Source organism: Ambystoma mexicanum, chromosome 9, assembly GCF_040938575.1.
Source record: "Ambystoma mexicanum isolate Mex_15411 chromosome 9, UKY_AmexF1_1, whole genome shotgun sequence".
In the NCBI taxonomy this organism is placed as follows: domain Eukaryota; kingdom Metazoa; phylum Chordata; class Amphibia; order Caudata; family Ambystomatidae; genus Ambystoma; species Ambystoma mexicanum.
The window spans coordinates 649482726-649510435 of record NC_090931.1 but is presented as its reverse complement, the minus strand read 5'-3'; the positions used below and the strand labels follow the sequence as shown (position 1 = coordinate 649510435).

The 27710-nt window shown below is 44.8% G+C and overlaps 1 protein-coding gene across 4 annotated transcripts in view; it reads right to left on the bottom strand.

The window, feature by feature from the left end:
- SMYD4 (SET and MYND domain containing 4) overlaps window positions 1-27710 on the bottom strand; it is a 262456-nt gene that overhangs the window by 100327 nt on the left and 134419 nt on the right. For 3 of the 4 annotated variants that reach the window (XM_069615364.1, XM_069615366.1, XM_069615365.1), the window contains exons 3-4: window positions 23595-23739; window positions 473-562 (exon numbers count right to left, since the gene is read on the bottom strand). In XM_069615364.1, coding sequence (XP_069471465.1) covers window positions 473-562; window positions 23595-23739 — 235 coding nt within the window. Of the gene's footprint in view, window positions 1-472; window positions 563-23594; window positions 23740-26412; window positions 26501-27710 lie in introns of all 4 variants that reach the window. The other variant, XM_069615367.1, reaches the window with a different exon arrangement.

Sequence of the window (27710 nt, the reverse complement as noted above, 5' to 3'; positions counted from 1 at the left end):
TATAATTCAAGTTTACTGGTTAGTTCTTACAATGCAGGGCAAGGTTTGACAAGGTTAGGTCAAGGACACACATCTCAATCAGGGATGACCCAAAAGCAGGCACAGGGCACATTGATGGGCCTAGCCTGCTGTATGTTTTAATGCTTGACCCCCACAAAATCCCCAAACAGGTGCAAAGCCTTTGGATAAATTGCTCTTGAGGTCTAAGCACGATTTAAATGGTGCTGTATTGGGTTTGCAGCTGAAAGCAATATAGCTAGTTCTGTATGTATAGCCAAAATACAGCAATGTATCTAGAAAGCTGAGATAGGCGTGTCAAGGCCGTTAAACCAAAACACACGCAGCTTTGTTCTACACGAGCCAGAGCCCAAGCCTGACAGAGCCTCTTTCTGGGGGAGAAATTATGGGGCATCTGGAGACCATGAAAATGGCAGCGGTGTGCAGTATCACTACGTTAACATAACATACTCACAGCGTAGAGTTTCAAGTAGAACAGAGCAGCAGACCGGTTGGCGTAGCAGACTGCAATATCTTCACTGTCGTTCCTAGCATGCGATGCCGCCTGCAAAATTCACACTGGTGACCATCAAATGACGCATGCGTGGGGAGAATACTGCATTAGTCAGTCAAATAAAAATGACAACTTTTAAAAATATGAAAAGACAAAGGGGATCATTACAAGTTGGGCGGTAAGGGATACCGGGCACCGGTAAGGAGACCGGTGCCGGTAATCTCTTACTGCCCAATTCCGAGGTCCCTTAGTGGGAGCCTCAAAGAATGTGTGGTCTGACCACAAGTCCTTTACGGGTCCCGCTAAGGGACCAGGGCACTAATAATGGTACCGCAAATTGTGGTACCGTTATTAGCTACTTCCCCATTCCCATTGAGCCCTATAGGGACTCAATGGGAATGGGGAATGGTTGGTTCAATGGGGACTTACCAGTCCCTCCAGGGTCGAAATGCACCGGTAAATCCCCATTGAACCAGACCAGTGCCGGACCCGGCATTGGAGGCAGCCATGGCGCAAATAGCGCCATGGCTACCTCCAATCTCGGAATGAGGCCCAAAGACGCTATTTTGCAGGTTATGTTATTATTGGGCTGTTGTGTATGGATTAAGCTTTCAGCCCAACACTTTTTTTCTGTATTTTTTTAATCTATTTGTTATTTATATAGCGCCTTAATCCAAAGCGCTTAACACAGCAAAAAGTATAAAAACAGTACAATAATAAACAAAGAAGCTTGACATTTGGGTACCTGAAACTCAGCCCTGCTGGGTCAGATGTAATTTCAGCGATTTGCAAAAATAAGGAATAAGTGGTGATAAACCGTAGTGAAAGAGGGAGGAGATTCCAATGGAAAGGAGCAAGGTGAGCAAGTGTGCGAAAGCGTGATTGGGCAGAGGGAGGGGTTGCAACTACCAGACGAAACTGAGAACTAGAGCGGAGAGAGGGGGAAGGGGTGTAGAATGAGACCAGGGAGGACAGATAATGAGGAGTAAGACCATAGAGCGATTTGAATACCAAACAAAGAAACTTTAATTTAAGTTGTGCATGAAAAGGAAGCCAGCCCAGTGTAAGAAGGGCAGATGATATTGATTCACAAGAGGTTAATCAAAAAAGTGTCTGAATAGCAGCATTGAAAACAGATTTTAGAGGCGCAAGTCGAGAATGGGAGACCAAAAAGCATAGTGCAACAATAGAAGAGACGTGAAAAGATTAGGGAGGATATAAGTAGTTTAGTTGCATCAAAAGTTAAGAAGGAGCAAACCTTTTAAATATTAAATAAATGATAATGCCAATCTCGAAAAGAAATGGATATATGATGTTTAAATGACAGAGTGGAGTTAAAGTAGAGCCCCAGATACCGAGCAGTAGGTACAAAGAAAAGTTGAGAAGGAGGAAAAGAAATAAAGGAGGAGGATTAGTAGTAGAGGGGGAAAAAGAGTAATTTTGTTTTTGTAGTATTTAGTGTGAGGTAGTGGGAAGACATCCATGTTTTGATGGCCATTAAACATGAAGACAGCTGGGTATGAATATCAGATGAGAAAGCGGAAAAGGACAGAAAGAGCTGGGTGTCATCAGCATTGAAATGGGGATATAGACCGTAAGAAGAAATAACTTTTGCAAGAGGGAAAGTGTAGCGAGAAAACGAAAGGACCTAAAACCGACCCTTGTGGGAGACCATGAACAAGAGGATGGGAAGTTGTCCCACCCCAAGAAACAGATAATGTTCATTGGGACAGCTAGGATTTACACCGGGAAAGAATGGAACCAGAGAAACCAAAAGAAGAAAGAGAGGTTAGCAGAAGTGAATGGTCAACAGTATCAAAACCGACACAAAGATCTAATAAAATAAGAATAGAAGAATGTTTAATATAGCGGTTCGTGAGTAGCGAGTTTAGGATTGAAAGAAGAGTAGTTTCGGTTGAGTGCATAGGTCGGAAAACAGATCGAAAACGAGGAAGAATAGAGTTATTAGAGACAAACGAGGAGACTTGTAGATAGACAAGACGTTCAAGTAACTTAGATAGATATGGGAGAAGAGAAGTAGGATGGAAATTAGAAACCAAAGAGGGATCCGCAGAGGGTTTCTTCAGAATATAATGATAGAAGCATGTTTGAAGGAGGAGGGAAAAGTTGAAGTTGGAGAGAAATATTAAAGAAAGATGTGAGATAAGACTAGAGAGGGGGCTAGACCTTAGGGATAAGAGCCGTTGGAATAGGACCAGTAGGTGCAACAGTAAGGTGAGCACGAGTCATCAGAAGGGAGATGTCTTCATTTGTGAAAGGGGAAAAATGAGAGATAAAAGTAGCCGGGGGAAGGACAGGTGAGAAAGAGGACGTTGGCAAAAGGGACAACGAGGAGTCAATAGCAAGGTGGAGAGAGGCTACCTTGGGGAGAAAAAAGAAGCAATATCAGAAGCAGATAGAGAAGAATTAAGCAAAGGGTCCAAAGTTGGAGAAGAGAGAAGATGAGAAAGTTTGAAAAAGGCGTCGTGGATGAGCTGACTGGGCATGAAGGATATCCGAAAAATAAGATCGTTTAGCAGCTAGAAGACAGTCGTCATATAAGATATAATATGAAGAATAGGACAGTCGTCATATAAGATATAATATGAAGAATAGGACAGTCGTCATATAAGATATAATATGAAGAATAGGATTTAAAGTCGTCCTCTTGTTTGTAGTGAAGCAATCGCCTTACAAGTCGCCGTAGAGCACGCCCTATTGACTGGAGGTGGGTAGAAAGCCATGGTGGCAAAGGTCTGCGAGACGGGTTAAAAGGAGAGGCAGGATAGAGAGATGGAGAGTGAAGAAAAAACGCTTCTTTCTAAAACCTGAATGCTGCTGCTGCTGCCATGGCTGAGGAACATGGACATCCTATTCCACTGCTGTGATGTCAAGGGTGAAAGATACAGTCTACTACCCCCTCCCCTTCCCTTACCTCCGTGTCTCCTTAAAAGAGACAGAAGCAAAGATGGCCCAGTGCCGATAGAGCACCATTTTTTAAAAACACACAAAACGTGCATGACAAGTGATTATCGAACAGAAAGCAAAGCCAGAGGAAAAAAAAAAGAGTCCTCATTCGTGGATATCGGTCTAGATCGCATTGGACAAAATAATGAAAATTCGAAGAAATACAGTGTTACAAAAGCAACAAAAAAGTTAACTGAACACACTTGTCCATTAATTTCTGCCCCAGCTTGTACAGCCTTTAAAGCAAACATTTGCGACAAATTGCAACCACAAGAAATTGCTAAACAGGCGGCAGGCATCGCCCAGGACTAGCCATTGTTTGCCACAAATGTGCAAATTACTAATGAAAACAGATTTGGACCGCATTCCGCACAAACCTTCTTCGCTACGAAATAAAAAGAAACACTCCCATGGCTTAACTGTTCAGTGGGAAAACACGCTTGAGCACCTATCCGATACTATAATTAATTGCTGTTGGGCTCTGCTGCACGTGTGGGGAACACAAGTTCTCTCTAGAAAAGAACTGTCGTCTGAACAAAAGGTACTAAATCGCCAATGGATAATGCACATCAATAACTTTAATCAGATTCTCCCGGGGCTTCGGTTAATTCCAAAGTAATCCACGAGGTGACTGCCAAGGGCAATTAAAAAGAAGGGAAACATACTGGATTCATTTTTTAAATTGCCATCTACCAAGAGGTTTGAACAAGGTCATCATCGACTGCCGACTGTAATACTTTATTTATGTGCTACAAAGATAAGAAATCTGAAGGAAGCAGTCTGTCTACCATTTCCATCAATCCGGAAGAGGGAGACCATATGAATGAGTAATCACTAGATGCCTCTAAAAAGCAGTCCAGTGAGTATAGGCAGGGAAGGGAAAAACGGTGGTCCCCATTAGTTTAGAGTTCTGGGCAGAAAGTGGAGGCAACTCTGTTTGGATGCGTGACCAGTGTATTTTTCTGCTATAAAATCTGAGATGATTTTGGAAAAAAGGATCTAACTCTCAATGAAAGCTTCTCTTTAGAAAAAAAACATTGACGATGGTTGTTAAGGTAGAATTCCAGTTCTGGTGTGTGACAAACTTCTGTGCCTGGAACTTCGTCTCTTTACCTCGTGCCAGACGACTAAGAAAGCTTAGCCAAACCAGTAATAGAAAAAAAAGCAATTCCCAAAATGGCCCTCTGGCACAGAAAGAAAACCCTGACTGGATTGGTGAAGTGAAATCAGGTTTTGTTGAGAGGGTAAACCTACGCTGCTCACTTAATCCAGGGAACTCTGTCCAGGGCCCAAACACTGAAGTTATATTTGTATTTTATTAAATTTTATATAGCGCTTTTAGCCAAAACGCTTCACAGAGAACAATCAACAGTGTATTAAAATAACAATAGAAAGCGGTGTTCAGTCGACCAGAGACAATCAAACAGACAATTGACGTAAGTGAGTTGTTAAGGAAGAACGAGAGAGTAGGAGGTGATAGAGCAGAGAGATAGAGGAAGGAGATTCCAGTGGAGGGTGCAAGAAGTTGGAAAGATCAGAAACGAGATTGCGCACAGGGGGCACGAGGAACAGTGAGTCGAGAAGATCAGCAGAGCGGAGAGGCCGAGAAGGAGAATAGAATGAGAAGCAAGGTAATCAGGGGCAAGACCATAAAGAGATTTGATACACTAGACAAAGGAAGTTGTATTTGACCTGAGAGGGAAAACAAAGCCATCCGAGAGTCAAGAGAAGAGGAAATTAAGTCTCAGAAAGAGAGCAGACAAAGTGATCGAATAGAAGAGTGATAGATTGATTTGAGAGGGGTAAGACGTGAAGATGGAAGACCAAAGAATAAAACAGAGCAGTAAAAGAGCCGAGAAAAGATTAGCGAAGAGACCAGAAGCTTAGTGGCATGAAAGGTAAAAAAAAGGAAGAATTTTACATATATTGTAAAGATATAAAGATGGAATCGACATGCTCGTGAGGTGAGAGGGATGTGATAGGCAAAGGAAAGATCAGAGTCAAAATAAAGGCCACGATTGCGAGCAGCGGAGGAGAATGATAAACTAGAAGGGGGAAAGAAGATAGAGGGAGGGAGGGAGGGACGGGGATGGAAGAGCGTTAGCGGGAAAGAAAAGGACTTCAGTCTTTCTGGCGTTTAGGGTAAGGAAATGAGAAGTCATCCATGATTTGATGGAAGTGAGGCAAGATGAGACGGTGAAGTGGATGTCCGATGTGAAGGATGAGAAGGAAAGAAAGAGCAGACAAACCACCCTCCAATGGAAACCCCTTCAGGACAGGAAGACCCTGTGGGAACATAAACCCTCCTAAAGTCCCCCTAGCACACCTTTCCAACAGCCGTGCAGCAGGATATACTCCACACAAGCAGCCTGATCAGCTTTTCCATGTACACAGAGTTTCGAATTAGTAGGTTTACCTAGCCCCTTCAGCCTCATTCTGACAGCTAAGCCCAGCCTGCACACACTTTGGGATCACAGGCATGGGCATAATTTTAGGGGGGGGACAAGGTTGTTTGTCGCACCCACCCAACTTTTGTGGCACACCATTTTGTCCCCCTCATTTGGCAGGGGCCGGTTTCCTTTAGATGTCAACCCCTCCTCCCACAACATTTTCAGCAAAGTTACTCCACTGCTCACAGGTGCAGACCATCATTCCTAGATCCAATTGAGGGAACAGGGAATGTAACTATATAAGCCAGGCAGCCCAGTTCAGTTTGGTGTCTGACAGGAGCTGGCAGCTCCTTTTCTGAGAGGGCTGAAGAGGGAAGACTGCTGGAGGGGAGAGGTACAGCAGAGACTTTGGAGACTGGTGAGTGCCGCAGAGGGGAGCTGGAAAAGTGACAGCAGGAGAGAGGAGGAGGTATCGCTACAGCAGTTAAGAATGTGGTGAGAGTTAAAGAGGAGAGAAAAGGGGGGTGGGGATAAAACCATGAGTGGAGATCCGTAGTAGTAGCAGAGGAAAGGAGGGAGGAAGTAAAATCATGAGTGGAGTGGAAGTCTATAGTAGTAGCAGAGGAAAGGAGGGAGAAAGTAAAACAAGGAGTGGAGTGGAAGGTGGTTGTAGGAACAGAGGAAAGAAGGGAGGAAGCAAAACCAGGAGTGGAGCACAAGGCAGAGACAAGAGCAGATGGAAAGAGGGAGGAAATAAAACCTAGAGTGGAGTTGAAAGCAGCAGTAACATTAGAAGGCTGGGGGGAGGAAGTAAGACCCAGAGTTGAGTGGAAGGTGTGGCAACGATTCAAGAGCCTCCTTGAACATTTTATTTTAGTTTAAACTATATACAAAGCACCACAAAGTAAACAAACATATCACACACATTTCGAAATGGTTATACAATAAAATCAAATTCTTAACCCCCCCCCCATAACGCAGAGTTCGCATTTGCAACCAAATTGTTCAGTATAATGAAAGGAATTTTCCCCACATTTTTTCAAAGAATGCTATTTTCTTTTCCCTGCAGTAAAGTACTCTCTCAATCTCTGCCAAATCATGCATTTCATTAATCCACACTGCAATATTTACAGATTCTGCTGTCTTCCAACCTCTCAGAATTGTTCTATTCTCTACCATCGTGCCCCTGAAGATCCATTTTTTCTGACAAGTAGACAGGTCATCTAACATTAAATCACTAACTAATATCAATGTTTTAAAATCGTATTTGAGCCTTTCACCTATAACTTTTTCGCAGATATTGTCAAACTCCAACCAAAAACCTCTCACCCTCGTACAATCCCATAACATATGCTCTAGCATCCCAGATTCCTGAACACAAGCCCAACAGTCTGAATTATCACTCATCCCTCCCTTCTCTAACCATTCAGGTGTCCAAAAGACACGGTTCAAGATCTTAATCTCATGTGATCGCTCTGTCAATCCCAACAAGCATAGTTTAAGATTTTTACACATGCGAGACCACTCTCTTTCATCAATCTCATTTCCAATTCTCCTGCTCCACTCCTCTCTCAGGAACTCATTTCCCTTGTAAGCGTTAACAATCATTCCATAAACTCTGCTAGCTAACCCCCTCTCTCCTGGCTTTGGAGTTCTATTGAACAGTTACAAATTCAATCCTTCTTTCACTTTAAATTCACCAACTGCTTTCCTTATTTTCCTGTAATCTGCTCCACTGAAATTGGGAATATTATAGGCAGACTGGACTTCCTTACCCGTCATCCATCTTCCAGTTTTATAAAGGTCTACAAGCCATTTTACACCACAAAAGAATCATTCATGCCAAAAAATTACCTTTCCCTCTATTTTTATTGACAGATTCATCCAGATTGAAGCCCCAGGGTCTCGCAAAAGCATCAAATCCAAGGCAACTATTCAATTTCTCCCATGCATTCTTCAAATTCCTAGTTATCAGATCTTTCATACCTCTTGTTTTCGACACAGTCGTCAACATTGCTCTTGGTGTGAGTGGACCATGAAAACTGGTTTCGGCAAGCACCCAATCGTCTGGTGTCGGTTCCAAAAATTCAACAAGGAATTGTGAAACAAAAAACAGATGATATGCCTTAAAGTTTGGAACACCCAGACCACCTTTCGATAAGGGTAACTACAGTTTACTTAGCTTCAGCCATGGTGGCTTTTGATCCCAAAGGAAACTCTGAATAATCCTATCCAATTCCATCCAATACTTTTTCTCAACTTCCAGCGGAATCATACCTAAAACATAATGTATTCTTGGGGTCGAGACCATTTTCACGGCATTTACTTTTCTCCAAAGAGATAGCTGAAGTTGCCTCCACCTCTCAACGTCCAATTTAAAGGCAGAACAGATCATGTTCATATTCTCCGCAATGAAGTCTTTAATTTCCGGCATTATCCAAATTGCCAAATATAATAGCCTGTCAGCACACCATTTAAACCCCAACTGAGTGACTACATTCTTGTTGCAGATGTGCACTAGGGGTAAAACCTCTGATATGACCCAGTTTATTTTGTAACCTGAACATTGGTGGAAAGCTTCTAAGACATTCATAACTTTTGGAAGAGACTGTTTCAGATTGCTCAGCACAAGCAGTAAGTTGTCAGCATATAGCCACATTTTTTGCTGCAAACCCCAACATCTCACCCCCTGTATGTCTATGTCTGAACGCAGAGCTATAGCCAATAGTTCAATCACAATTACAAATAACAAGGGTGAAAGTGGGCATCCCTGTCTTGTGCCCCGTTCCAAATTGAAAGGTTCAGATTGTTGGCCATTCGTGCAGTCGGACTGGTGTAAAGCAATTTAACCCAAGATCTAAACTTGACACCAAAACCCATTTTCTCTAAGATCTGAAATAGAAATTCCCAATTAACTCTGTTGAATGCTTTCTCAGCGTCCAATGATGGGACCGCCAAGTCCTCCTGACAATCTGCCGCCTTTGATATTGTGTGTAATAGTTTTCTGATATTACTAGAAGTTGTCCTCCCTTTCATAAATCCTGATTGATCTTGATGTATTAACTTCAGTAAAAATGACTAGTCTCATTGTCAATTTTTTTGCCAGGATCTTATTATCTACATTAATCAAAATGATTGGCCTATAGCTTGATGCCAAATCTTCATCCTTGTCTTTTTTTAATAGGACCGAAATCATAGCATGCCTTGTGGCTTCAGGCAGCAAACCTTTGGATAGTGAAGTGGAAAACATATTCAACAGCAGTGTTAAAACAGAATTGGAGAGAATTTCATAAAATTCCACCGGCAAACCCTCTGGGCCAGGGGACTTTCCCGAATTCAGTTTAGCAGTTACATTCCTCATTTCATCCAGTGTTATGTCCCCTTCAAGAACTTTAGCTTCATCCATTAAAACCTTTGGAATCTCTATTTTATTTAGTAATTCCTCGTCTGCCCCATTAACATTTGCATCATCTTAGTATAAATCCAAATAGAACGATCTAAAAACCTCATTTACTTCCTTTGGTTTAAAAGTGATTTTACCATCTTCACCCCGGATTGAAGTGATAGCACGCTCTGATTCTCTCTTTCTTAATCTAAAGGCTAACCACCGGTCACATTTTTCCCCCTTCTCAGAGTAAGTACATTTTTGATTAAAGTACCTTTTCTCATACGTTCTACCAATAGTGTCTTCAATTCTTTTTTAATTTCAATTGTTCCTGAGCCAATCCATGGCATGCTGGATCCAGCAACAACTTCCTATTAATCTCTTTGATACCATATTCTAGTTCCCGTTTCTTTTCAAATTTCTTTTTTTGACTACTCGCCATCCCAATCAAAATACCTCTCATCGTGCACTAGAATGCCTCCCACACCACATCAGCCCCAACCTCACCAGTGCAATTCTCCTCCACAAAAAATTCTGCTTCTGCTAAAAGTTTGTCCAATAGTTCCTTATTGTCTAACAATGTAGTATTCAGGCACCAAGTAAATTGCTTTTGCACAGTAAAGTCTAATTCCAGTCTCATTATTACGTGTGCATGATCTGTCAATACAATATTTCCAATCTTACTTGTCACGTAACATTCTGACATCTTTCCGCTTGTGAACAGCATATCTAATCTGGAGTAAACTGCATGCACCCCAGAGTAAAAACTGTATTCCCTAAGTGAGGGATTCTCTGACCGCCAGACATCACTCAAGTTATGTTCCTTCAAAAGATGACTTCGAGCTTTCGTTTGCATATCTAAGTGTTTGCTCTGTCTCACCACACTTCTATCCATACCTTGATTCAAAACTGTGTTGAAATCTCCACCTGATATGATATTCTAGCAGTTTAGATTCTGTATAACTTGGGCAACACTCCTAAAGAATGTGCCATTATCAACTGAAGGAGCATATATATTGCATACAATTATCTCTGTTCCCTGAATATTAACCAACAATGCAATCATCCTCCCATCCTTATCACTCACTTCCTTCAAAACTTTCATTGGAACATTCTTCCTAATGAGTATTGCAACTCCCCTTGATCTTGCATTGAATGAAGAACCAAACACTCTTCCAAACCAACCCTTCTTCAGATTGTCAAGTTCTCCCTGTATGAGGTGTGTCTCTTGAATGAAACAGACATCACTCCTCAAATAATTTAAATATGTCATTATGTTTTTTCGCTTTGGAACGTTGTTCAGTCCATTCACATTCCATGTGACCACTCGAAGATCATTATCCATTTTTAATATCGTACTCAAACTAGAAACGTAAGCTGTACCTATCCTGACAAAGCAATATTCAAATGTGAACTCTGACCCACAAACTCTGAAATAGATACAAAACACAAGGAGCAACCTAAACAGTAAGTTAATATAACAAATGTCAACTGTCCAGTCCTGGACACCCCCCCTTTATTATGTGACCCAGATCTCCATTGAATAGCTTCCATATCTGTTCTATTAATTAATCCGTCAAACTGCTTAAAATTATAATTCCCCAAGACCCTAAACAACATGCGGATTCTCAAACCAGTGAGTCAGCCAATGTCAATTATACCCTTCCCATATTTAAACTCAATTTCATTTCAACCAATGAATCATTTACAAATATGACACCGCATCCAATTACACTTCATAAGATAATTATAGAAGATATATGGCAAACATTTAGGTTTTGACATTACTATCCAAGAGTAGTCATTCTTGAAACCCCCGCACTTTCCTTAGCTCTCACCTCTCTGCTATACTGCACATTAAATTTAATTTCCAGTATCTTTTGTTCCTTCACCTATTGCATTACCAATCATCAACCAGCCACTCCTGTCCAGCTGCCGAGGGCCCTACATGTCCCCCCACATGTCCCAGTATAGCTGCCTACCAACTTGTTATATATTGGTCTTAACCACCTCTCACAACCCTCATATCTTGCCTCAGCATGTGTGTTCCATCCCATCATAAAGCAGCTTTCGTTGTTCCCTATCACCAATTAGCACAAATCTAACTATAATTTGTACTATTGCATCCTCAAAGTCCCTCTTTCATTCAAACTAGTCAACTGATACGAAAGGGCCAATATTCATAAAGCACAACACTTCACAATAATACTAAAAATTGAACATTTCACATATCAAATGAAGTATAACCTAAAAAACATTAGAGCTCCAAAGTACAAAAGTACAGCACATCCATTTATAAATGTGTGTAGTTACACTGCTGTAAGTAACACCAAGTACAGGCACCACATAGAGCACGTTATATGGTTAGAGGCGGCTGCCCAAATCACCATAACATTTCCGCCAAATAAATAGCATTAGTACCATGTTACTCCATGGTCCGCAAGCTTTATAGTACATAAGCTGAAGAGTGTCCATTCCCACATTGCCGATTTGTGTCAATGTCAATCCGGCGTTCACAGTCAGATCATTCTTACTGGAGTTCCTATGAGGTTTGGCACACCGTATAGAAAGCGAAAGGTCCACCGATCCAGACCGAGACCCTCGTTATTCTCAGATCAGCATTCACAGTTAATCCCCGAAACTTCCGATGCGCATTCATCTCCACAGACGTATTTCATCAGCTGATCTTACGTGCGTAGGGCACGCAAGCGGGTCCTTTCTTCTAACTTAACCCAGAATCCAAGTACGACAACAGCACGGTGATCATTCTTTGAACAGAAATTAATTTAACTGCAATTTGGATGCGGTGCCATTTTACTCCACAAATATAATCATAAACAAAATGTCAAATGCATTAAAAAAAAATGTCAATTAAAACAGAAGGGCCCAAAATGATTCCAAACCTATCTAATCCATTGCTGAAGACCTGCCTTTAAGTTCTCCCAGCCATTTTACAGCCTCGCTAGGCATAGAAGTCGTTTTTTCTCCTTCTGGAAGTAAAATTGTTAATAGGTTGAATCTGTTCAAGTATGTCTTTATACCCATAGATCTTGCCATATCTTTTGCTTCTTTGATGGATTTTCTGATTAGCAAAATCTCCTTTGGATAATCTGGATACACAAAAACTCTGTTTTCTCTGAAGAAAGCAGCATCCTTAGTCCTAGCCACTTTTAAAATGTCTTCCTTGGTTCTTGTATTCATGAGGGAGACCAGCATCTGCCTGGCATTGGGGCCCCCTTTCTTGCCCACTCTGTAGATGTTGTCAATATCAGCCGGAACAATGTGTTCATAATTGAAGGAGGATTTTAGTATCTCAATTATCATTTGGATCAGGTCTTCCTCAGCCCTTTCTTCAACTCCAACAATCCTTACATTTTTATTTCTGATTTTCAAATCTATGTCTATGGTTTTCTCTCTTCCTTTCTGAAAATCATCTCTTAAATTCCTATATGCCCTGTAGCTTCCAGAAATCTCTGAGGACATTGAAGCTGAACCAGTTTCCAAGACAGAGACTCTACTCTCTGGGTGACTTTAAGGGATAGGTCCTCCATGGGTGCCTTAACATCTCCTACATCCTGGGCCACTTTCCCTAGGTCCTAGGCCACTTTCAGGAGCAAAGAATAAATGTCCTCTGGACTGGGGACATAACTCATCTCTGATGTAGGATTGGGTTTCTTGGGAATTGGATTATCTGCTGTATCAATCTTCTTCTTCAAGTTCATAATTTCCAATCATCAGTATAAGGAGAGGGCCAGGAGCTTCAGGTTTATGCTGTTGTCTCTGCTTTCTGCATTCCGTAATCCTCAAGGTGGTAATAACGAGACAGTGAAAGATCAGCAGGCGGAGGGCACAGGCGAGAGTGACGAGGCTTGAGGTGATACATCTTCAGGTGAGGAGAGTAAAGAAGATTGTACATGTGTTTATGGGTACTGGAAGAGAAAGACAAGAGCAACAGAGAGAAGAGATTGGGATTTCATCAAGATATTGAGAAGAGAGACGAGGAGCCAGAAGCAGACTAGTCAACAAGAGCTCGGAAATTCTGAAGGGACAGATCAGGCCATAGGCAAGTCTAACAAGTGGGAGAAGATTCCAGCAGGGTACAGGGAGCCAAGTGGCAGTTCAGAGAGGTGGTGGTGAGGACAGAGTCAGGAAGGAAGGCTGGTAGGTATTTGTCCATCTTCCTCTCCGTGGCTGACCCCAATGCCATCTGTAAGAAAACCCTGAGGGTCTTGCAAAAATATCAAGGACTGTCTTTGTCTTAGGATATCAAACCCCGAGAAGCCTGTACCTAGGCTCAAATGAGCAGAAGAAGAGGTTGCTACATCCAGGAACATGTATTAAAATGGAGCAGTGCATTGTAGCAACTCCTATTGGGCTTTGGAACAGTGATGGCTGAGACTTCAAAGCCTGACCACTCAGCCCGAGAATGAACAACTGAGTGAGAGACGTTTGTGAAAGGTCACCCAGTATTTTGTTAGTTCTTTGGGGAAGATTCTGCGTTTAAATTGACCCGATCTGTCCACAGTCCCTAATAAAAATGGTTGAACTTTAAGCATTGGGTCTTGGTGTACTTCTTGGCCCCAAATGTCCAATCTGTGTCAGGGGGTACTGCTGTCCCATTTAATTGGATCCCTGAACCTTTTACTTTCTTTCCTCTTGGTTGTTCTGGACCTCTGCACTTATTTCAGTGGTCAGAACGACTTCTACCAAACTCCCCCCTGCCATTGCAAGCCTTTGTGATATGCTGTCCTATGGGAGCCCTAAGGACAGGGGTACTTTTTAACAACTCAGTTTTCAGCCTAGGGTGATTATAACAACCTACACGTGTGTTGTGGAGTAGGCTGATGGCAGCTGTAATTTCATTTTGGGTTCACCAGGGGTGCAGCCAGTTTTACCACATTAGTCGCCCAATGCACCAACACTGTCTATTTTGTTTTCAGCCATCCCTTTGTGGGAACGACAAGGCAGGTTTCAAGTGGCCGTTGTGTACACACATTTCACTCTGAGCGCATTCCTTCGAACTATGTAGTGGTTTGGTCGGCTTTAGAATGGTAACATGCCCCGGATAGCCCAATACACAAACTGTATAGGTGGCCCTGATTGTTTGGTCATTTTTGGGGCCATGCTGATCGACGGGTTGCCAGAACGCTTGTGTGTCTGCCTGGGGTGCGACTGGAGGGTTGATTTAGGCCAGTTCCTCCTTCCCTCTTGCCTCCCACCCAGCCCTCCTGCCTCCCACCCAGCCCGACCCCTGATTTGGTGTGCTGCCCTGTGTTGAAACTACTGGTGAGAGTGTTCCTCAGCCGACCCTTGGCACAGTCTTTCCCCTAACGATGCGCTTGTGGTGAGTGTTTCATTATCCTGCGCTCCCGCTCTAATTTAAAAGTAAACTATTTGTGTTGTGGAAATATTTTATTGTTTGCATTCGCTGCATTGTGGCCTTCTGAGCCCGGTCCCTTCCTATTCCTCCTTCCCACCTCGCACGAATCCTGCTTGGGCATGCTGCCCCACTTAAGTGAACCCAGCAGGGCAGCCATACGGCCCATGCAATGCCTCCGGTAAAAGGGCATCTCCTACAACAGCAGCTCCAGATTGTGTTCACCAGTGTTGCCTGCAACACAGCCGTCAACCAGCAGCGACTGACCAGGTCAGAAAGGTGCAGGCAGGAGGAACAGCCATTACTGCTCGCTATTTAACTGTCCCTCCTCTCGTATAACTCCTATTAGCAAAGCTTGAAGTCTGCTGCACGTCGCACACAGTTGTATGCTATCCATATCTGGCATTTAGGCAAATTGTCTTAGTTAGTCATATTGGGCTTTTTCCCTCTATCCAGGACACCCAAATCTTGTTGCTTTGTCTATGTCTATACACTTCACACGCGCCGTAAACCCGCAGGCATCAGGGCGCAGAGAACCAGTGATTTAAGATTCGCAAGATAGGAGAGAATTTCCAAATTCTAAAGTACCCAAGCAAAATCTTGAAGATACCCTAGTTCTTAAATGTTACTGGAAAAGTACCATTTGCTGTTGTGTTTGAAATTTAGGCTTTTCCCCCTCTACCTTGGAAAGTCGATTCTGGGTGTTTTGCATTTGCTGTTGTGTTCAAAATGTAGTCGTTCCTCCCTCTATCCAGTATTCTAGACTCCCTCGCCCGTGCTCCCAGCTCTATGTGCTCCACCGCCTCTACTGGGTCCGGCCTGAACTGACTCTAGGGTTACTGCTGGGCTCCGAGTGAAACAACTGCAGAACTAGGTCCATGCATAGTGGGTCTCCTGATGCTAACCAAGGATGGCTTGCATAGGATCAAGTCCCTTGGCCTCTTCGCCAAGCTCACCCACCGCCTGCCTCAGCACTCGTTACTGGTCTGGATTACTGTTCTCGTGTACCTGATTCGTCTGCGCCTGGCTTGCTGCTGGGCCGCCTGGCGAGTATGTCATGCATTGTGCAGTTTCTCCCTCTCTTTCTCCCCCTGCCATCTCTCTGCTCTCTCCCTCCATTGTGCTTTCCATCGCCTCTATCTTCTATAACTGCTACTCTATCACCTATCCTATCTCTCTTTCGAAGACTGGAAGAAAAAAGTTCAAGAAAGATCTCCTGGTCTCCAATCCTGGCCTACCCATCGCCGACACCTTTGTCAACGCTTCTTCCAGGCAGACTGTCACCAACATCCTCTTTGTCATTCCCACTCCTGGCCTTTGGATTCTTCATATAGTCTCAGTGCTCTCCCCTTTCTCTTCTTCACCTATTAATGGTGGAACCCGTTGGGAAGTACTCTTGGCACATTTCCCATCCTCTAAGGGCATCATTAATGTCTACCAGAATGGCACTGTCATGGTCCTGGGCTCACAGCTCAACCTACTCCTTTTTGATAGGTGTCTTCCGTCCCTCATCAACTTCCTCCCTTCTCCTGCAAAAACTCCCTCTGTCACCCCTCGCACCCCTTTGCCACCACTGATGGGCATACCACATTCCTGTACCCCTCCGCGGAAGACTTTCAAAGGTGGCAACCAGCTGCACTTAGCCACCCTCATCTCTCGCTCTGCTGTTACTTCTCTGGACATCTGCCACCTCCTTGAAGACCTCAACCTTGACGACGTCCTCACTCTCACTGAGACATGGTCGACAGCCAGCTCTGTCAATACTTTTGACACACTCCTCCCAGAGGGTTACAAGATCCTCTCTAAGACCAGGCCTAACCGGACTGGGGCTGAGTGGCCCTGGTCTTCCCTGCATGGGTCCCTGCTACTACCATACCCACTCAGTCCTACTCTTCCTTCAAATGTCTTGTCTGCAGGCTTAGTATCTCTCCAATCCTCTCATTGACTCTTGCTATCATCTACAGGACCCCTGGTCCAGGCACCCTTTTCCTCTTGGAGTGGTCTGACCTCACCTCTTCTCTCTTGGTTTCCACCTACAAGCTTCTCTTCCTCAGAGACTTCTTCATTCAACTTGACTCCCCTGATGCTGCCTCTGGACTCTTCCGCAGCCTCTGTTACTCTCTTTCCCTCACCATTCTGCCCTCCAGTCTGACGCACTCAGCCGGACACACCTTGGATGTTCTCATCTAAGCAGACTTCCCCATCCCCAACCCTCTCACTACACCTCTCTCCTGTTCTGATCATGCTCTCCTGTCCTCTCACCTGGCTCTCTTGGGTCCCCTGGTTAAGCCTCTACCGGCACTGCCAGCCTCTGAGTGTCAGTTGCTGCTTCTGCCACCACTGTCCTCCCCGTCCCACTCAGGCCACTGACTTTCACTGACACAGCCCGTGCTAACCTTCACCTCTCCATCTCCACATGAAGCCTGCCTCCAAGTACAACACCAGGTATGATTCCGACCTAGCCTCTCTGAAATGTAAGTGCAGAGGTGCTGAGCGGAAGTGGCAGGCTTCGAGCACATCCGCTGACAGACAGGCCTGCCGCCTGCTCCAAAGGCAATACAGACTCTCCATCCGCTCGAAGAAGAAGGGCTATAGCCAAGCCTGCATCTCTGGGGCAACTAACAACACGGCTGAACTGTTCAAAATCTGCAAGGAACTAACCAATCCTACTATAGTCTCCACTTCTCTGCCATCCCTGACCCTCTGCACTGCTCTTGCCTCTCACTTTATAAACAAATCTCATGAGATCTTGTCCTCACTCTCTTCTACACACCTCTCTTCGCCCTCGGCTGCTCTCAGGCCTCCCTTGGCCCCACTCTACCCTTCCCTCCTACTCTCCTCTTTCTCCCCCGTATCAACTGATGAGGTCTCTAGATAAGTCCTCTCTATGAAATTTTCCTCCAAACAGGTGCTTCCCTGCTCCTCCAGAACAATCAAGGATAATGTCCCTGGAGGATAGCTCAGTGGCAACGTGCGCGCCTCGGAAGCAAGACGACACAAAGCAACACAGGTTCGATCCCCGGGTCCCTGCTTAGAAGCCTCTGGGTGTTTAAGCACGTAATAAATACGCATCTAAGACAAAAACAATCAATTACGCAACGGAAAAACAAAACAATTCCTGTAACAGCACCTCGATGCCCGCGGGCACTTTAAAAATAAAAATAAAAGAAATAATAAAAAGAAGGCCTGGGTCCAAAATACCTTCAGCTATCCCTTCCGCAAATACCTCCCCTCTCGAGCACTTCGCTCTTCTACCTTTAAATCTCTCAGGGTCAGTCGTTTTTCAAAGAAACAAGCTTGGCTAGACCTCTCTCATTCGGCTGGGGCCTCCCTCTGGAACAGCCTCCTTGCCACTCTAAAACATATGGAAACCATCTCCGGTTCCGGAAGCACCTAAAGACCTTCCTCTTTGCTTTTGCCTTCACCCCCCTCTCCCCTGCTGATCTGTTCTCTCTTGGCACCGTGCACCTCGCCACCCTCCGTCCTCCCGGCCCAGGTACCTGCTGACCCTGCCACCCTCCCGCACTGCCTCCGCTCCACCCCTTGGACTGGGGTCTGTATCTGTACCCATACAGTCCCCCCTTTTTCTTCCTGCACTTATCAGGCCTACCCTGTCTGCTGCCTTAAACCCAGCCCTTGCCACTTGCTGGCTGCACTACCACTGTTTGTTGCCCCTTTATTATGTATTTATTTATTATTATTTATCTGTTTCTCACTTGCTCCGCACTTTCCACTTCTCCGCCCTTCCATGCACTTTTCCCCTCCCCCTCTCCCATGCACTTGCACATTCTCAATGTCGCTGGGCCTAGTAAGATCGTTGTTTTGTTCTCCCCTGCTCCCCTCCCTTGCTTGTCGCGCTCTGAAACACTTGTGTACAAGGGCGATAGAAATACAATTTCAATTCAACATTGCTTCCCTTGCCAGCCTTGGTTGATTTCTGCAACCACTCCTTTGCAACTGGCTCCTTATCGCTACTCCTCAAGCACTCCCTTTTGCACCCTCTCCTCATAAAGCCTTCTACCAACCCCTCCTGCCTGCCTAACTACTGCCCTATCCCCATTATCCACTTCCTCTGCAAACTCTTGGAGAAGGTGGTTATCTCCCAGCTGATCCACCACACTGAATCTGTTAGTTGTCTCCACGACCACCAATCAGGCTTCAGAGCAGCCAGAGGCATAGAAACTCCACTCCTGAACACCCGCAAAGACTTGCTCTCAAATCCCGATCCCAACTCTCCTTCCTTTCTTATCCTCATTGACCTTTCCTCTGCCTTTGATACAGTCAATCATGCCACCCTCATAAATCGTCTCGGTGACACTTTTGGTATCACGGACCTGGCACTGGACTGGTTGACCTGCTTTCTCTCTGACCGACAATCCCAGGTTCAACTGTGCTCTTTTCTCTCCTCCTGCTCATTCTCCACTGGCAGCATCCCTCAGGGCTCTATCCTCTCGCTGTGGCTCTTCAACATCTATCTTGCCCCATTAGCGTCTTCTCACTGCCCAGTGTTATGCGGATGACACGCAGCTCTCCTTCAAGCTTCCTTTCACTACCTTCTCATTCCTGATTGTCTGACTGCCATTCCGGCATGGTGTGCAGCTAACGATCTCTGCCTTAATGCCAGTATGACCGAGTTCCCTCCTGGGGGGTCTCTCTCTCTCCCTCTCTCTCTCTCTCTCCCTCCCTCCCTCCCTCCCTCCCTCGCATTCTCCCTTTCCTCACCTTCCCCCAGAAACTCAGTGTGCAGAGCTATGGTCCTCTCAAGGCTGGACTACTGCAACAGCCTCTTCCTCAATCTGCCTAAATCCTCCCTTTGCTCCCTTGAACTAATCCAGAATAGGGCTGCAAGACTTATCCTTGGCCTCAAACCCAGGGGCAGCATCACTCCAGCCTTAAATTCTCCCCATTGGCTCTCGGTTGCTGCGAGGATCAAGTTCAAGACCCTCTGCAACATTCACAAGGCTGTCTGGGGCCTGGGACCCCACTGCATCCAACTCTCTCTACCTAAATACCTCCCTGCTAGAGCACTTCAGTCTTCTAGCTCCAACTCTCTGCAGATCAGACACTTTTCCAAACAGAGAGTAGGAGGTAGATCTCTCTCTTCCACAGGAGCCTCCCTCTGGAATGGCCCTCCTGCCCCTCTCAGACTTGTGCCGGATCTCCTTAAGTTCTGGAAGTTTCTCAAGACCCTCCTTTTCTTTCTCAAGACCCTCCTTTTCTTCCTTCCGGCTGCCCCTCCCTTGCTAATGTCCCCCTGTGCAGCATTTGACTGGCTCCCTGGTTCCTTCAGATTCTTACAGGGTCCAGGCCCACCTCACCCAGTCTCCCACAGCACTCCGGTCTCCCCTGACTCCCCCCTCCCCAACCTGCACTTGCCCTACCCAGCTCTCTCCCCCTGCACTAGCCTGGCTGGGCCTGCAGCCCTTTAGCCCATCCAGCCCTGTCCTTGCACTTAGCATGTGGTCCCCAATTCCCATGCACTCCCTGCCTTCCCTTGGCACTTGTCACCTGGCCTCCCCGTATCACTCGCCGAGGCCAGGGGCCATCCTCTCCCCCTTTGCCCCCCCCAGCCATTGCATGCTCTCCGCTCCGTCCTGCACCTCCTTGCACTCCTTAGCATCAGCGCATTCCGCTCTGACTGGCACTTCCTCCCTTCCTCCGCCCTTCACTTCTTGTTACTGCACTTGCACAATCCGAATGACACAAGACCTAAACCTAGTAGGTCAGTTTTTGTTATTTCCTCCCTCCCCTGCACCCCCCCCATCCTGTCTTGTTACGCCTTGAAACACATTTTTCTGGCACATACACACTTACTGTCTTCCCTGGCCGCCGCATTCTGTAGGTCTTTAGTTAAATGCTACTGAGTCAGTAACAATGAAAAGGAAGCTCCAATGAACTTTAAGGACATTCTTAAACTTGCAGAGATCTGTAGAATTTTTAGAAAATAAATAAATAAATAAATTAATAGGTATATTTGCTTGAATTTCAGATGTACGAACATTTCGAACAGCTCATAAATTAGAACAAATAGACCATACGGTGCCATTATAGCGAACTGTGGGAACGGTGGTTTCGGCGGGTGTACCCCGGTCCCTAAACAATGACGTTTCAAACATTTTTTTTTTTTTTTAAATGTCCCTGCAGCTGCGGTTCCCATCCACGTAAGTGAAGGGAACAGGAGTCACAGGGAGACAGGAAGTCGGCGGCACACAGCGAAGTGTACTGCTAAAAGGGAGTGGGTTGCCAGAAATGTCCACGGGAGAAATAAAACGAGTCATTTTTGTTCAAATAACTTTCGTTTTTTTCTCCCTCATTTTGCATTCAATTTTTTCATGAACATCCAAACTCGCACTCAGTGTCACATTCTTACTTCAGATCTCCTGCTCCCTTTCCAATGACGTACACTAGAATCCTAAAACTTGTGCCCCACGACACCGTCACTGGAGGGAACGCACTCTTCCCCCACCATTGGCTTCACAGCCTATGAGCCATTGAGTACTTGCCTGGAGATCCGAGGAGAGGTTCCTTGGAAGACCGGCAGAGAGTGAGGCAAGAACATGGCAGCATGCTGCTTTTTTTAGAAACTGTGGTAGTAAATGCCTGTGCTCCAGGCCCTCAAAGGAGATCAGGGATGGGTTATGAGGAATTCCATGGGAGTTGCCGTTTAGGGAATATGTTTGGGACGTGGGAGACAACTGTTGTGTTGACCTGCCACTGGTAAATGCAATAATACATGTACTGTTCATGAACAAATGCAGGGCAGTTTGTTTACAAAGGACCCCCTCTTTCTAGTCCTGCAGTAATTTCACAGAGGGGACCGCTCTATTTCCATGAATGCTGTCCCCTTCGTATAATATTGAATAGTTTTTTTACAAGTGTGGACGAGTAACATGTAACTCAAGACAAACCCTTATGTTTGTCCGAGAGGGCTGTGGGCTGTTACCGCCCATGTACGCACTCAAAGAAGGTGGGTGATGGCGATAGCTATTCACACCCAAGGGTTCGCCTGGGTGAAAATAGTTAACATTTATTTCAGGAGGTGGGCTCCTTATGTATTTGCGTGCGCCCAATCTCCCATTAAAAAACAGTATGTACCATAAGGAAATTGACTTAGTCCCTTTGCTATTTCCATTTTGGCGACTGGCGGGAGGAGCGCTGAGACCGGAGCACAAAACTCTGGTCCAGCACGTAAGTGGTGAGGAAGGGAGGGGGGTGGGGAAAGGGTTCAGGATGTCTTTGGGGCAGGAGGGGATGGTGGGGACGTGGTAAGGCAACAAGGAGCCTCCCTACAATCAAGATGGCACCACCCGGGGAAGGGCCTCGGGTGGCTGCAAAAAGTGGGCAATAGACAGTGTATGTTCGCTGCTTTTCCAGCCACCCGATTAGCTGAGCGCCTTTGCTGGGTCCAAATTCGGTTTGGTACGGTGGAGCGCAGCGGTAAAGTTGCAAGCTACTAGCCAGGACAAGTGTGCAGCATATGTTGCAAGTGCATAGTCAGATAAGATTTTTGCAAGTGCAAGAGCCATCACTCGAATTTTGTCCAGCCAAGAATAAAAACGCGGCTTCATGCTTCTGAGTGTATCTGGATGCTTTCTGGTTCACTTTAGGCTACAGGATTTTCGACCATCACCGAGCATTGGAGACAAGGATGACGTCACAGTCAAACCATTCGTTATTATGGTCCTCACGCTTATTATTTCAAAACGCTCTCTTTGAACTTTAATGGAGTTTTCTCAAGAGTTACGTGTCCTCACTTTGTGGAATATTCTCTTGGCAGACATTTCTTTGACATTAAACGTGTGTTTTAAGATGCATCACCAAAGCTTAAGCATCTTTTGTGTGTGACTTTATTAAAAAAAGAAAAATGGACGGCTGTAAACCTTTATCCAAGGACATTGCTTTACTGCAGCGTGACGACAACTCTTTTAACTACTCCACGGATTTGCACTCCTGCCTACAACCAAAGTTCGTGATGATAGGATTAATTATTGGTAATCTCCATTGCTCTTCGCCTGCTCTTCATTATCACAGTACTTGCTAAGGATGCACCAACCTCCATGACACGATTCTTCTTAACTCTCATTAGTCCTGCCGTCCCTGTATGAGGAATAACCCCAATGTTCTACAATCCCTCAGATAACCAAGAGTAGAACAGGCCCCTCTATTCATAGAAGTGCAGGAGAGGTGGGTCTAAAGTACTCTGTTAAAGAAGAGTCGTGAGCAGAGCCACCAAATTCTCCAGTTCTCAACATAACAATTTCTGGCCACTCCATGATCTTCACTCAAGCTTTGCACATGGCTAACTTTCATATACTCTCAAACTGCGGTCCTAGCATAGCATCCCCCAGGGAGAGACTTCCACATCCCTCCTAACGATCCTCCTCCAGCAGGTTCAGAGGCGAACGTTAGTTGTGTAGACGTTGCTCCCCCAAAACCCAGTAGTGGGAAGATCAGATAGGAACACAGGCAGGAAGCCCAGATGCTTGCTCTGATTCCTGTCTGAAGGACAGGAAACAATAACTGTTGGATTGTGGGCCACTGGAAGTATTAGGCCTCCAAAAAACAGGTTCCCGGCATGGAGGTTGGTACTCCATAAGTAAGGTCTGGTGCAAGGAAGAGGGACATGGAGGTAATGCTGGTTATTGGGACACTGAAGTGAATCTATAGGCCTCGCAGTATGCTTGATGTCGTCAGAGGTTAAGCCCGCTAATCCAATTAACAGGTATTGCCCAAGGATGCATAACATCTACATCTCATTGTAATCTGCGATTTGATGACTAAAACCAACTAGTAGTTATCTTGCCAAGAACACTTTTAAGTGATAAGATATGATGGGCAGGATTGTGAAGGACATGGGGACGAGGGCAGGAGAATGAATGAAGTCAAGCAAGGCAGGTAGGCAGAAGAAAGGAAGGTGGTCAGAAATAATTCATGCATGGTGCTCGGTACAAATGATCGCTTTACCTTGGAGTAGAAGACTGCAGCACGGGAGTACTCCTTCCTCTGAAACCTCTGGTTTCCCTCTTCTTTGTAAAAGGCGGAAGCACTTGGATCCTTTGCCACAGAGTATTCAGCGCTTATGCTACGCAGGATGTTCTCGTCTTCAGCGCTGCAGAACAATATAGAAGATGTTAAAACTCTGCCGGAACTACCACCGTGACGACACATGATCACCAGCATGTAGGCACTAGCATTGCAATGTACGGACACAGTCTTGGCCACATTCACTCTGTTACACTCCCCAGGAGAAAGGAGTCTGAGAAGCATTTTCACATTCATCTGTCTTTCTTTAAAGCGGTGCTGGCAAACTCACCTTTATTTAATGATATTCGATAGGAACTTTCATGCTAGATGGGAAGGTGGCATCCCAGCAAGTTACCTTTACTTTAACTAATATGGCCTTTGTAACTCTTTGTGTTACGAAGTTGTGTAGTGAATGGGCATCCGCAGTGTTTCTAAAATGTGCATGAAGCAAAGCATGAAGATCAAGGGGTGGAGACCCAAACTAAACTTCCAGAAACCACTTTCCCGAACCACTTAGGGCTACCCCACAGATACAAGATACAACAAGGGACCCTTTACTGAGTTGTCTGGACTCCCCATTCTTATATCTGTATAAGCAAGCTACCAAAGACTGGGTTTGTCCAGCCACTACCCTATGTGCCTCCCAAAAGACGGTTGAGGAGGGATCCTCCTTGCTTGCTGCCTCACCCCTCAGAGATCTGCTAATGCATCATTAGGTGTCACACTGCAAAATATTGACTTATAGAACTATACCTCAAAAGAAGCGTTACAAGGTACAAAACGTAGCCTGGAAAGCAGAGAAACAATCGGGTCTCAATGAAAATCTTACATTTCATATGTCCAAAGTTTAACTGAGAGAAAACAAGAGAGGGATGGTTTACGCACGGCGGAACTGCATGTAGAGATTCAGAAATGGCGCGCGCACGCCACACACACTTGTAACACGACACCAACCCTCAGTAGCAGCAATCAGGACTACCCGGTAGTTAGCAGATATGAAAGATATATTAATAACATAATGAGGAAATTAAGATAAATCCCAGGAAAAACTAATCAGACTTGAAAATTCAAACTAAGATGAGGAATAACTTATTAGGAGCAAGATTAGAAGCCAGGTCACAGTTCAGGGAACACAAAATGGGCTGAGAAAACTCAGAAGTGGGAAGAATACCAGACAAGGCAGATGTGCCTTCTCATGGTCCCTTAGAAAGACGGCAGATTCCTGAAGCAAGGAACCGGAGAAATGCCACCACTCGGAACAAGGTTTGGACCATTTCAGAGAAACTGGAATAATTCAGACTGGAAGCAGTCCACGCCTGGAAGAACCCAGACTAGAAGCAGTCCATGCCTAGATGTCATAGAAAGAGAAGCCAATTCAGGGTGTTTGGAAAGTCCCTTTCACATCACAGGGAATTGTCAGGCTAAAGCTGGAGGTCATCCACCAGCGAACCTCGGGTAAATGGGAGAAGGAGTATACCAATTACAGGAGGGGAGAGGTATACCCATTGTGTCTAAGAATCTAGATAAAGCCATGGTCTAGGAGAGACTTCATGAGAATCCTGGAAACCACGAGGTTTAGGAGAGACCTGCTGTGAATCCTGAACAGAACTGCAAAAGACCGTTTGTAACCCTGGCATGAAGGGACACAAGGACAGAGGAAGCTGACGGGCAACTATTACAAGGCTGAAGAAATCCTGACAGACAAATAAGCATGAGATCAGATCCCTGTGAAAGATCATGAACCACAAAGTGTAAACCCAGAAGCCAGATAAAGAGGCCAGGCTGAGTATCTGAAACAATAGCCATCCCAGAGGAATGCTTCTGTTTTACTGCAGTAGAATGGGACTGGACTTTTGAACAGCATGTTTGGGAATTTTTGCTTTGGAAAATCCTAGGAACATTTACGTTGTTTGTGTGTTAAGAGTAGGTGATGGAACTTTTTGTTTGCCATTCTTTTGGAAACTTTTAGAGTTTAGGATAGGGCATTTCACAGAGACAAAAGACTTATAAGGAGAGGTTAATAACTTTATGATTTGAGCCAGAACCACTGAAGGTGCCGGGCACCTGGAGGAAAAACACACCTCCCATTGATCTACCCCTGTGCACGGTTTGCTGTAGGATAATCCTGATTATTTGAGGTTCTTCCCCCAAAATGTATTGACTTTAATCCTGCCACAAAAGCCCTCAGCTGATTCCTGACCAAACCCGGTTCTTCAGTTCATGAAGACAATTTGACATGTTCTGGGATTGTAAGCAGCTTAGACATAAGCAAAGAGATGCTACTTTCAAGCGAGCCACACTGAGCCTCGCCACTAATCTTGTGTTCCAAATTACTACTGGCCCAGGAGAAACAGTGAAGGTACAATGTGCCCTAGTCTCCAAAGCATAGAAATGGTTTAACCCATAAACGAACTTGGATTCTGAAAATGGTAGCAGCTGTTTTACAGGCCGCTACTTAGGGAAGTCCTTAGGTGAGATGAAAAGAGAAAAGTGATTAGGAAACTGTACAAATAGGAGCTTTAAAAGGCAAGTCCAGGAAAACCGTGCACTTATGAGCCCAACTCCTGAGATTCTAAGGCAGCATTTAGCTAAGCATTTGCTTAAGAGGAAGCAGTGGGGGGGCTTGTAACCGTGGGGTTCTGCAGGGAGGTAAGGCATTGCCAAAAGAAAGACTTCTGTAGTGCACACAAACAGAGGTTTGGCAATGCTAATGCCTACAGGAGGGCTGAAGTTAGCAACGAGGCCATAGAGCACTAACCTGGAAACCATCAGAAGAAGGGTAGTGCCTCCATCCCAATGCATGACCTTTATACATCTTGCCAAATAAGATTCCCCAGGATGGACACCTGAAAACGGAAAAGATAGATGAGAGACTACCCATTGTCTTACTCCCCATCTGAAGCTTGTACACATTGATGGGTTACTGCATGGAATGCAAGGCTACAGGAAAAGCAGGTGTCAAGACTAAAAGACACTGCAGTACCTCTGTGAATCCTGTGGGGTTCCCTTGGAGAAGGTCTATGGATACAGTCAATCAAATCCACGTGACCCTCCTGCAGTCTACAAAATTGGCTTTTCCTTGCTGCTGCTGATCATGCCACCCAACCAATCAAATGTATTCTTGGCATGACTGCCCATAAAGCTTTACAAAGTCAATATACGTTGAAGTGAATTAAATAAGTTAAAATACAAGCCCATAAGAGTAGGTGATTAAAATGTGAATACATTTACACATAGCTCAACATATACACTGAATCCAAACACAGTTTCCTCCTTTGCAATAAAGGTTACAATATTGCACACAGCACATCAATAAGTGCGTGGGAGGTTCAACACATGAAAAGATAAAACGCTAAATAAATGTTTCTTATCTTGAATGCTTATAGCTGCAAATACATAGTGCTCTGGACACCAACAGACAAAGGGATCCTTTACTTGCATAATAAAGAAGTATCCATCAGCAAAGTGTGTAAAATGCAATGCCCTTAACCAAGGAGCAATACATTAATTGCGTGGTCAGAAACATCACTTGCCAAAAAAAAAAAATGAATGCATATTAATTTCAAGTGAAACATCATTACAGTGACAGGTAGTGTCCAGATTACCACGCGAAGCAAATCGATTAGAGGCAAGTAGCAATTGATGGAAGAATAGGTATGTAATCGGAGAGCGTGCTCTATAGTTAGAAACCCATACAAAAAGGTAATTATTAAAACTGCCTTTAATTGACATAAATTGTAAAAATGCATGCTGGTAGTTTGCCTTGATCTCGGGCAGCCCTTTGGAAATATTTCATTGAGAAATAGGCATCTAATACAATGTTCTTAGCGGTTCTTGCTATAATGCAAACTTATGCAAGACACTTAGGAAACATAAGGCCAACACCTTGCCAAGTATACATCTGTTCAAAGTAGCTTAGTTATTGGACTAGATAGTCAACCATAGCAAGATAGGAAAGAGTCACAAGCAATTCAGGTACCAAGGGAGCTAATGGAGTTTACAAATATAGACGTTCTTCAGCTGTTGAATTAGGGGCTGCCAATATAGTTTTCAAAA